Here is an 11,759-nt window from a genome sequence, read left to right on the forward strand (position 1 = left end):
GCATGAAAAGAGACTGCGGTGCAGGATGGACTTGTCCTGGCTCGGACGACGGCATGGGCTGGGTAGGCTGTCTTTCTTAGTAGCCAATATAAAAATCAACAATTTACTCCAAACCGAAGGTATGCCAACTCTTTTTTATTTATAAAAGAAAACGCCCAGTGCAACATTTTGTTTCCCCACCCAACCCGCCACCCAAAAAAAAAAAAACCCCAAGGCAACCGAGTGATGTTTCTCTCTTACATTGATGTCGCTCCCTCTTTTTCTCCCTCCCTTCCCCTCTCTCTAACAATAAATAAAATCTTTTTTTAAAAATCCCGTAGCATGTTCAAATTACATATAACTTTCTGAGAGTCTAAAAGTCAATGAGATTTAAGCCAAAGTATGACAAATGGAAAAATCAATCAGAAATATTAAATTATAGTATAAATCCACTTGTAGAGTTTTTATTTACATTGGACTTTTCTATGAAGTAATAAAGGAAACAAAGTTATCAAATTAGCACCCTGCATGGTATCTTCTGTTTGGTTCATGCAGTGTTTAAAATATTTTTAAAGGGACTTGTTACCAATAGTTAAAATGCAGGAGATGTCCAATGAAAATCATGATTTCTGGCCTTAGAAAAATCGGCAGACCTGGCGACCTGGGACCACATTCCTTCATGACAGCAATCCTGGGGGGGCCAAGTCGTGGTTGTGGCCTTCGGATGAGGCTGGTGTGCTCTGGGCCCCCACAGTCTCTCCCATTCTGATCACGTCACAGGCCTGGGGGCCCTGCCCTCTGTCGGTTTTACCCCTTCATCCCCTGGTCTGGTAACTCCTCATCCCTGAGGCATTTGGACCTACACACTCTGAGCTATAGCAAGGTGTGCTTCTTAGCTTTTCAGGAGCACCTCCTGAAGAACATAAAATGTCAGTGTCGCGTTTACCTTATGGATAAATGCCTTAGAATACAAAGAAATGACTTACTTTTAAAACATAATATAAGGGTTATCTTTTTTACTTAATGCCTTAAAGTTTTGTATAGTTGAAAAACAGGGGGCTATAATTCCCTTAAATTGAAGATAATATTTATTGAGGTCTTCCCTTGGGAAAAATAAATTCTAGTTATTATGTAAAATGGAAAGGTCGCCCTGGCCAGGGAGCTCCTTTGGTTAGAGCATCGTCCCGATACGCCAAGGTTGCGGGCTTGATCCCTGGGCAGGTACATACAAGAATCACCCAGTGAATGCATGAATGAATAAGTGGGTCAACAGATCGATGTTTCTCTTGCTCTCCCTCCCCCCTTCTCTCTCTAAAATCAGTAAATTTTTAAGAAGAATTTAAAAAAAGATACAGAGATGATTAAGTGATAGTTTTTACTGCCGTCAGAACTCAGAATCTAGTAGCAAATATACATTCATAATTGGGAACACAATAATCTTACAAATAAGTGCTAATTGAGGATAGGGAGATCTTAAGCCTAATTAAGGAGAATCTACAAGCTTCTAGGAATAGGTTGTTATGATTTAGGCCTTAAAGAATGGCTCAGGTAAGGGAGGTAGTTTTTGAGAAACAGTTTTCTGGCAGAAAGATAGCCAATGAGAAGGGAGAAGTGGAGAGATGATGAGCTCAGTTTTACAGATAAATGTGAAAAACGAAGTGGATAACCCAGAGGAGCGGTCCAGAAAGCAATAGGAGTTGCAGGGGTGCGACTCAGGGGGAAGAACTCAGCCAAACATAGATCTGGGGGCTGTTTGCTCGGAGATGATGGCTGCGGGTGTGGGGGTGATTGACAGGTCTTGAGAGGGTGAGACCAAAAGAACAGCCGTGGGAGAACCTTGGAAAACAGCGGGAGTTAAGGGGTGAGCAAAGGAAGGAGACCACGGAGCATGGGGAAGAAGCTGTAAGTGGTAAAGGAGAAAAACCTGCGCAGGGCTGTGTCCCGTGGGACGAGGGCTCTCTCCTGGCTCTCTCGTTTACTTACTTGCCGCAGCCTGGGCAACAGCTTAAGCTCTAGGTTCTTACTTTATTGGAAAATGAGGAAGTTATATTAGATAAGCTTTACAGATTTTTTCGGTCAGAAAAATCTTAGGAAAAGAATTTTTAATCATTTCAATGGATATTTAATACATGAAAATACTGTGGTGGTCTGTAAATCCCTGCAGGGGTTTCTTCCTGTCACTCATGTAATACCGACCACAGGCCGCCATGGATTTGTAGTGAATATTTGTGTAAGCTCAGAGCCGCGAGAGGCGGTGCCATTCCCATGCTGGTTTCAAATGGTTCTTTCATTCATTTGTCCAACAGGTGTTTGCCCAGAGCTTTCTGTGTGCTGTGCACAGTGCTAGGAGCCCAATTGACCAGATCCAGGCCCCGAGCGTCAGTAGCTTCACAGAGCGACCGACAAGAAAAAAAGGCACTTATAGCTGAAGGAGAAAAAGTTTCCATGAACAGTCATAGAACGTTAGGTTATATTTGGGTGCCAGGGGAGACATGATCAGGAGTCACTTTATTTTAAACATTTTTTACTGATATAGGAACGTTGAGATACCTCTTTTCACATCAGAATCTCAAATTAAGGATTTGGGGGTAAACTGAATAATTTAAGAAAAGCCTAGGAAACTCATTGCTGAATCTCTTACATCAACTCGTAAATTTTTTTTGCATTACCATGAATTTTCACAATAAACGTTTGATGGAATAATTTATATAATTTATAGAAACACTGTTGCACAAGTATCTTAAACAACTAAATCCTACAAAAGTTCTACATGTCTGTAACTGCAAAGTAACAAATGGATTTATTCAAGGTGGGAAAATCCTTATATCCTCATCAGAAACTTGAAAACAGCAGAATGGGGACTCAAAGCAGAAATGCCCATCTTCTGAGACTTCTTTAGCCTTCAAAAGCTAGATAGCAAGAACTTGACTGATAAGAATTTGTCTTCCATTCTTAAAGGGGAAATTACATTTCTGACCTTACATTCTCTCTTTCTAAAGAGGTGCTTATAAAGCTTTTCTTCCACAAAATAATGGGCGTGCATATAAGGCACAGAGGGTATAAGGTACAGTTCATTCATCGATCCAGCAAAGATTTATTGGGTCCTTACCAGGCGGGGAGGGGGGCAGAGAGCATGACTCAGTTCTTGCACTGTAGGCAAGGAGAGAGCCGCTAACCAAACACCTGGTAATAAAAAGTGCTGTGAAGAGAATTAAAATAGGGTACTGTGGTAGAGATGCCTCGCTAGCCGCTGCAGGTTAGATAATCAGAGAAGGTCCCTCAGAGGAGATGACAGTAGGATGATACCTGAATGACAAGAAGGTGACCGCTATGGAAAGCCCTGGAAAAAGGCGAGACTTCCAGCTGGAAGGAACAGTTCAGTAATGGCAAACAATGGCACATAAATGAAGAAGTAAATCTTCATTGATTTGCTGTAATCTTAGTGCCTCTGACAAATCCTGCTCTTTTCTCAGGTCTGCAGCTGGAAGTGTAATTTCATGGTTGATACTCCAAAGAAGGAACTCACAGGCTAACAGTGATGTTGGAAACGGAGGAAACACGGGCTGGGACTAGGGTGAGGAAGGGAAGACTCTGGCACAAATTGAGCGAGCCTCTCAGAGAGAGAGCCTTCCTGTGTTTTATATTTAGCGCCACACTTGCTCGCCCTGGTCACAGCCCTGGCAAGGAAGGAGTGGGAGTGAAGTTGCAAAAGATCCTGGTGCTTTGAAGAGCCGGCAGGTTTGGGTGTAGAGGGGGAGACAAATAATGGAGAAAATGAAAGCAGCCAGGAAGGCAAACACTGAGCCCTAGGACCCAGACCTCACACAGCGGCCCTCTGCCTTTGAGCACCTTTCCCATCTTCTTCAGATCATAGGCTATACGCAACGCCCACTGATCTGCTTGAGTGTTTTTCTAACTGCCCGGGTCCTCAACTTGGCCAGCAGTGTGAGACTTGACAGGCAAGGTAATCTGTGTGACAGCTGTGGCAACAGACACTACAGACCGCCTGTCGCTGGTTACAGGGATAGCAGCTAAGACCCAGAGGGACCTACACCAGTTACCTAGAATGTCTTCTTGTCAGAGGGACGCCACTGCTACCACGTTTCACACATGGGTGTAGGATGAAAGGTGTGTGTGCTGGGAAGTTTTCAGAAGGGCAGTGGTCTGAAAGGCAGTCTAGTGTAGGCTGAGAGAGAATGGCAGGGTCAGGCGATGGTTTCATGGCTCAGTGGTGTGGTTGTGTGTATGGAATCAAAATGCCCCGACTACTCTCTCTACTTTCGTATGCCCGATTGTAAAGGAACAGCACGCCACCACCCTAAGGTATCTCTTTTGTTTGTTGTCCTAATAAAATTTGCTTTTTTTCTTTCTAACAGAATATGGATTGTGTTCTGTTCCATTTGAAAGTAAGCTCTATCTGGTTGGCGGACAAACTACGATCACAGAATGCTATGACCCTGAACAAAATGAATGGAGGGAGATAGCACCCATGATGGAAAGAAGGATGGAGTGTGGTGCTGTCATTATGAATGGGTGTATTTACGTCACTGGGGGATATTCCTATTCAAAGGGAACATATCTTCAGAGCATTGAGAAGTATGATCCAGATCTTAATAAGTGGGAAATAGTGGGTAATCTTCCAAGTGCCATGCGGTCCCACGGATGCGTCTGTGTGTATAATGTCTGACTGAATTTGTAGAAATGGCCAAGTAATCACTGGTTTGGGGTGTAGTAAAATAAATGCATGGTTTAGAGTCCCTTGCCTGTTCTTGTGGCCTGGCACATGACAGGTAAATTCTCATTCCCAACCCCCACTCTACACCCCGACCCAGTGATTAGCGATCGAGAGAAATCTGGTATATATGTATCTACAGTTGCATCAGTGGGGTCAACATCTACAGTCTCTGCTTTTCGAAGGTCGTCTGGAATATTGGATGCTTGGTAATGGTGAAATGCCTTTGTAGTGAATTTTTTCTCCAGGTAGCATGAACACTGGGTATAGGTCAGAATTATTCTTTGGAATGAAATGTCTCTTATGACCCTACAATGTAATAGTGCACATTAAGGTTCCATTTAGCTGTGTGAAATTTGAAATTTAAGGAGGGAATCTTCTCTACCTCTACAAAATCAACACTTAAAATTTGTTTTATCACCTTTAAGATTATTTAGTATAGATTTAAGTTTAGTTTTTTCCCTCGTGTATATAATTTATTGTTATCTTTTATTTACTAACAGATATGCAAGATACTGTGCAAATGATTATTACTGTTGAGAGTAAATATTGTGCAAAAGATAAGTACTGTTGAGATTTTACAAACTAAAAGAATGACATCTGAAAAATGTTAGAATAGTCAAACATTTGTTGATAGTAAGAATTATTTTTAATTTTTAGCTTTGTTGTAAATCACTAGATTAGATGTCTTTAGTTTAAGCATGTTAGAAAGTCCTCTTTACTCATAAATGTAGACACATCTGCCTAGAGCCAGAAAGCACATAGAACAGTTATGATACAGTAGAAAATACTTTGGTGAGAAGATGTTTGCATTCATATTTCCAGCTCTGCCACTAACGAGATTTTGTGACTTGGATTGAGTTACTTAAGCTCTCCTCAATTAAGAGGTTCCCAACCCATGCACACTGGGGCTTTGGGTCCTTTGTGTGCCTAGAAAGGGATCCTTATAACCCTTGCGGCAGTCAGAGGTGGCCTGGGTGGCTGGAGCTTCTGGGCCAGAAACCCCTGTGTTCATTTTTATGACTGTCAGTGTGTGCTGTAACCTGAAAAAAGCTGGGGAGCATTGCTACAGTTAACTCATCTAAACTTATAGTAATCTGTTAAATCATCTATCCACCCCTTCACTTAAAAAAAAGAGATAGCAATTATTTTAAAATTTAAATACAGAAGTTTAAAATTACCTAATGCTTCTTTTTAAAATTTTTACAAAGAAACTTTAGATGACATTTTAAATAGGTACAACTCTTTGGGATTGCAACATGGTACTGCATAGAAAGAGCCATAAAAATGACTGTATCGCTCTGGCCAGTGTGGCTCAGTTAATTGGAGCCTTGTCCCATACACCAAAAAGTTGGAGGCTTGATTTCTGGCTAGGGTGTGTATGTTTAAAGAGAAAATAAGACTACATCTTTGCCCATACACCCTACTCCTAAAGAATGCTATCAAAACAAAACAAACAGAAAGGTAAATTAATGAGAATGTTTATGTTTGTATTACTTATAATAGCAAAAAATTGGAAATAATATACATGTCAGAGGGGAAAGTGGGCTAATAAAAATAGTAAAATGTTCTACTGCCATTAAAATAATTATGTGGAAGACTGTAGAAACATGGATGTGTCTGTAATACAGTAAGTAAAACAAGCACAATGTAAAATAGTGTGCACACTATGATTGTGACTTTGTAAAATGTTTATGCATGTGGAAGATAATATGCAAAACTGAAACTCAGTGTGTTAGTGTAGGGGGATATGGAATGATTTTTTAATTTATTTGAATGTCTTTCTCTAATACTACTTTGTATTTTAATAAAAAATAAGTCAATCACTGTATATGTGGTAAAACTGAATTTGCACCATTTGACTTGAAGGACAGTTTGAGTTAGTGAAACAACTGAATTATAGACTATTTCAACTGATAACTGAATTCAGACTACTTTATTGCTCTAGAGAACATTAAGCAATTCATGGTGGACCAGTATGTTGCACAGTCATGCTTTAGAGACGGTTTATGGAATAGAGTAGAACAGTTGCACTCACCTTCCTTCCTTTCAGCTTGTGTAGACCCTCTAAAATTCTGGGTCAAGTCCAACCTCTGGGAATGCTTTCTTGGCTGTTTCAGCAACAGTAAACTCCCATTGTCACGTTTAAAGGATTCATTATTTACATATACATGGTACCGTGTGTCTCTTAGCTAGTTTTGAGATCATGGATCACATCTTAGTATTCTCAAAGTTTAGCATTTCGTGTGTATATCCAGCATAATTTCCTTTTCTTTCTTTTTTTAAAAAAGATTTTATTTATTTGTTTTTAGAGAGAGGGCAAGGGAAGGAGAAAGAAAGGGAAGGAAAAAGCATCGATTGGTTACCTCTTCCACAGCCCCAACTGCAGACCTGGCCCACAATCCAAGCATGTGCCCCAACCAAGAATTGAACCTGCAACCTTTCAGTCTATGGGATGATGCTCAACCCACTGAGCCACCCAAGTCAGGGCTCCAGTATACTTGTTCTTATATTTTGCCCTGGCTGGTGTAGCTCAGTCGATTGAGAGCAGCCTGTGAATCAAAGGTCGCCAGTTTGATTCCCAGTCTAGGGCACATGCCTGGGTTGCAGGCCAGGTCCCTGCTAGGGGGCATGCAAGAGGCAAACACACATCGATGTTTCTCTCCCTCTCTTTCTCCTCTTCTCTCTAATATATATACACATACACACATATATTTGTATGTATATAATATATATATATATATTTTAATATTTTATTTTATTTGCTTTTGTAGAGAGGGGAAGGGAGAGAGAAAGAGAGAAGAGGAGAAAGAGAGGGAGAGAAACATCAATGTGGTTGTCTCTCACACGCCCCCCCACTGGGGACCCCACCTGCAACCCAGGCATGTGCCCTGACTGGGAATCAAACTGGCGATCCTTTGATCCACAGGCTGCACTCAATCCGCTGAACTACACCAGCCAGGCAAAATACACTTTTAAAAATTTTATCAAGAGCATACTTTTTTTTAAAGGATGATGGTATTATTTTTACAGAAAAGCATTCAGAAATGCTTGAAGGCTCTTGAAAATAGTTTGTGATCTGAGGTGTTTAATTTGCAGCTCCGATTTTCTGTAAAATTCTTTTTGCTATTGATTTGCACCCAAAAAAAGATTAAGGGCCTTGGCCCCATAGCTCGGTCGGTTAGAGCATCTATCTGATAAGCCAAATTGAGATTGATCCCCTGTCGGGCACGTACAAGAATCAAACAATGATGTCTAAGTAAATGTAACAATGAATTGATGTTTCTCTTTCTCTCTCTCCCCATCCCCCTGAAAAAATGATTAAAGAAGGTAAACATTTCTGTCAGAATTATCCCAAGTTCCAAATCACTGTGGTATGAATGAACAATATTTTACTATAATTGAATGCAAGCTGTTGCTGTGGCAGTGCAAACACTATTTAACAAAATGATTACAGTTGTGGACGTGATTTTAAGCATTACTTAAGAGGACCCTATAAGTATCGAATTTTAAAATTGGCTATGTCTTACAGTTCATATTTTTTATTTTTAGCTTTAACTGATGGAGGATCAACATCTAGGGCACTTTTAAAGGCACATTAGCCTTTATTGTCACCTTTATGTCAATACATGCTGGGATGGGCTGAACGTTGTGTCTCCTGAAATTTATAGGTTGAAGCCCTTACTCCCAATGCGAATATAGTTGGAGATGGGGTCCATGTGGAAGTAATTAAAGAGAAATGAGGCCATAAGGGTAGGACCCTGATTCTAGTAGGATTAGCATTCTTATAAGACAAACCAGAGAGCTTTCTCTCTCTCCCCACTATGGGGACATGTTGGGAAGGCAGGCTTCTGCAAGCCAGGAAGAGAGCTCTCCCTGGAACCCGACCACGCTGGCACCCTGATCTCAGACTTCAAATTCCTGTGGTTTTAGCACGCGCAGTCCGTGGTGTTTTGTTATGGCAGTGTGAGCTGACTAATACAGCCTGCGACGGAGATCGCCCTTTTATACGATGCAGTGCAGGTGCTGGGTCAGCTACATTCAGCTACATTCTGTTTCCTAAATAGTCTCCTTTCCTCCCCCAGCCCTCCTCCCACATAGAGCAACCCCAAACACCTGTTTTGTTAGTCTGAAAAATGTGTAGAACTATATAAATGTGACAGCTTCACATTTTAGGTTTTACAGTAGATGCAGTTAGGGCAGCGGTTTTCAACCTTTTTCATGTCATGGCACACATAAACCACTAAATTCTGCAGCACACCAAAAAATATATTTTTTGCTGCTCTGACAAAAATATAATTTTGATTCATTCACACTGGACGACTACTGTGTTGGCTATTGTTATTGTTTTATTTGACAGTCTCAAGGAAAAGAGGTCGGCGCCCCTGACTAAATAGTCAAGTATGGCATGCTTTAAAAGCTCATGGCACAGCCCTGGCCGGGGGGTCCAGGTGGTTAGAGTGTTGTCCCGCTACACCAAGGTTGCAGGCTCCATCTCCAGTTAGGGCACGTCCAAGAACCAACCAATGAATACATAAGTAAGGGGAACAGCAAATTGATGATTCTCTCTCTCATCAATAAACAAAAATTTAAAAAATTCTTGCAGCACACCAGGTGAAAATCACTGAGCTAGGGATTTCTATCTGTCCTGTTCCCCCAAAGTCCATGTCTGTACTGATGCCCTAACTCTCTCCCTGGGAACACTTACACTTGGGCTAGGGCAGCATCTTGTCCCCAGTCACAGAGACCAGTCCAGATACAGGTAGGCAAGTCCCCTGCTATGGAGACTAAGCTGATTGGAGTGAAGAGAATTGATACATTAAACACGCAGGGATGGTGGGGGGGGGGGGAGGGATGATCCTGAAGTCTTGACTCCGGACCTTCTTGATGTAGCTCGATTCCTGTCTTTTCCACAGTTTGATTATGTGAACAAATAGGTTCCTTTTTCTTTTAATTTTAATTTTTATGATTAAAGGGAGAAAGAGAGGGAGAGAAACACTGATTCCATATGTGCCCCTACTGGGCCAGGAACCTGCAACTCAGGCATGTGCCCTGACTGGGAATCGAACCCGCGACCTTTCAATCTGATGACAACCAACTGAACCACACCAGCCAGGCAGGTCCTTTTTTGTTTTGAGTTGAGTTTGTGTTTCAGTTTTAGCAACCTTAGTGTGGTCCGCAGCCTTTATCATGTAACCTAACAAATTCACAGTTTTGGGACATTACAACTTGGACATTTTTAAAGGGCCGTTATTCTGCCTGCTATAGACAGTAGTATATTAAGTCTTACCTTGACTTGCAATTTCATATGGCTGAGTCGATCTTACTTTGAGAGGAGGTTCTGATAGAAGGAGAAAGAATAAAACGTGATGGGCTCCAGGGACTCCAAGGACTGGAGGGAAGATGGTGCATTAAAAAGAGAGAGAGAGAGGAATTACTGATGGTGTCATTGACCAGTAGACCATTCTGTGAAGGGCTGGCCTTTCCAGCCTGAAAATAAAATGTATTGCGAGGAAATCACTAACTAATCCAGAGATGTGGACTGACTATCCTACGATCCTTCTTTGCTGGTAGGAAAGCACTCCTGGTTTTTCTGGATATTAGGAAGACATGTCTAAGACAAGTCTAAGGCAGGTATGGCTATTCCATCCTTATCAGTCCCTGGTCGGGGATGTGTGTGAAGCACTTCTACCCTGTAAGACATGAGAATTCTGCTGGGGTTTTCCAGCAGGGAAGATCAGTTGATTGACTGCTGCTCCTAGGAGATAGATAAAAAGACTGAATGTGGGAAATATTTGGTCTTTCCTGAGGTTAATTTACAAAGTCTTTTCATACAATTTATTCGCTAATTATTATTAAATGTCAATACATATAGAACAGCCCCAAAGTACTTCCTCATATCAAGTTTCCTCATTTCATAAGTTCTTTAGCTATGGCGGAAACCGTTGGACGGCTAAAAAGTAGAGCAGTGTAAGTGTAAACAATAGTTAAGAACATAATTTACCAATAGTTATTGAAGTCTCAATATGAAATTAATTCCATTGTCAAGAAGTTAATTTTAATTTTTACTTAAGTTAATAAAGTGTCACCTAACAACATGCAGTAGCCTAGTGAAGTCAGGGATACATAAATTATAAAAAATTTAAAAGTTTGAGAGCCATTTATGACATGAATTTCATGGAATATGGCAGTGAACATAAAACTAATAGCAGCGGAACTGTCTCCTCATCACCCGAAGGCATTATCATACAGTTTTTAACTCAGTTTGAGTTCCGAAGGTGTTTTGCAATTGAGAGTCATAAACTGTGAACTCCTGCTTCAGCCCTCCGAGTTGATACTGTCTTTGGACCTTCACCGGGATGGTGGTGAGCATCTTGCTTGGATTCCAATTCGCCGCACTTTAGGGGTTTTCTGTGCTGGCTTACGCAGAGTTATTGCAAATTGTGTCTTGCTGTATGCACAAGACTGACAGCTATTTGATCTTTACCTTGGAGCAGACCCCAAGATTTTACCTGCAGGACTACGAGTGCTGCAGGGATTACATTGGAGAAAGGGAAACATCGGCCCTGTGTACTTAATTAGAGGTGAGCCGACTGTTAACGCTTCGCACCCGCTACCACCCCTCACCACCTTAGTTCACCCACGTTCGTAAGGCTGCTGGGCTTGTGTAATCTGTGAACACTTAGCAAGTCCCGCCAGACACTGAAACTTGCTAAATACAACTTTCACTATACATCTAGAAACTGTTTCTAATTCTTTCCTGGAAAGATGGGTACACGAAAGAGGCATTTGTCCTTTCCTGAATGTGACAGCCCTCTTCCACCTGTCAGCTGCTTCCTCCTCATACCTTCCTCTGAGAAGGTGTGGCACACCTGCGGAGTCAGGAGGTTACAGGGTTGCGTGCACAGGCAGACGCTGGAGATGGCAGCTTCACCAGTGTTGGGCATGATTTTTTAAAACTATCAAACACATGTATAAGACACAGGAAACACGTGGATAGTCTGAATTATTAAAAGGCAAATCTGCCCTGGCTGGTGTGGCTCAGTGG

The 11,759-nt window shown here is 41.5% G+C and overlaps 1 protein-coding gene across 2 annotated transcripts in view; it reads left to right on the forward strand.

Annotated features, from left to right (window-relative positions):
• Positions 1-5,067, forward strand: part of KLHL23 (kelch like family member 23) — a 32,302-nt gene extending 27,235 nt beyond the window's left edge. For both annotated transcript variants that reach the window (XM_037140673.2, XM_037140674.2), the window contains exon 4: positions 4,356-5,067. In XM_037140673.2, the coding sequence (XP_036996568.1) occupies positions 4,356-4,666 (311 nt within the window). In that variant the 3' untranslated portion in view covers positions 4,667-5,067. The remainder of the gene's footprint in view (positions 1-4,355) is intronic.
• Positions 5,068-11,759: the final 6,692 nt, after the last annotated feature.

This window comes from Artibeus jamaicensis, unplaced genomic scaffold (genome assembly GCF_021234435.1).
Source record: "Artibeus jamaicensis isolate MK-2021 breed Jamaican fruit bat unplaced genomic scaffold, CSHL_Jam_final contig_391, whole genome shotgun sequence".
NCBI classification, from domain to species: Eukaryota; Metazoa; Chordata; class Mammalia; order Chiroptera; family Phyllostomidae; genus Artibeus; species Artibeus jamaicensis.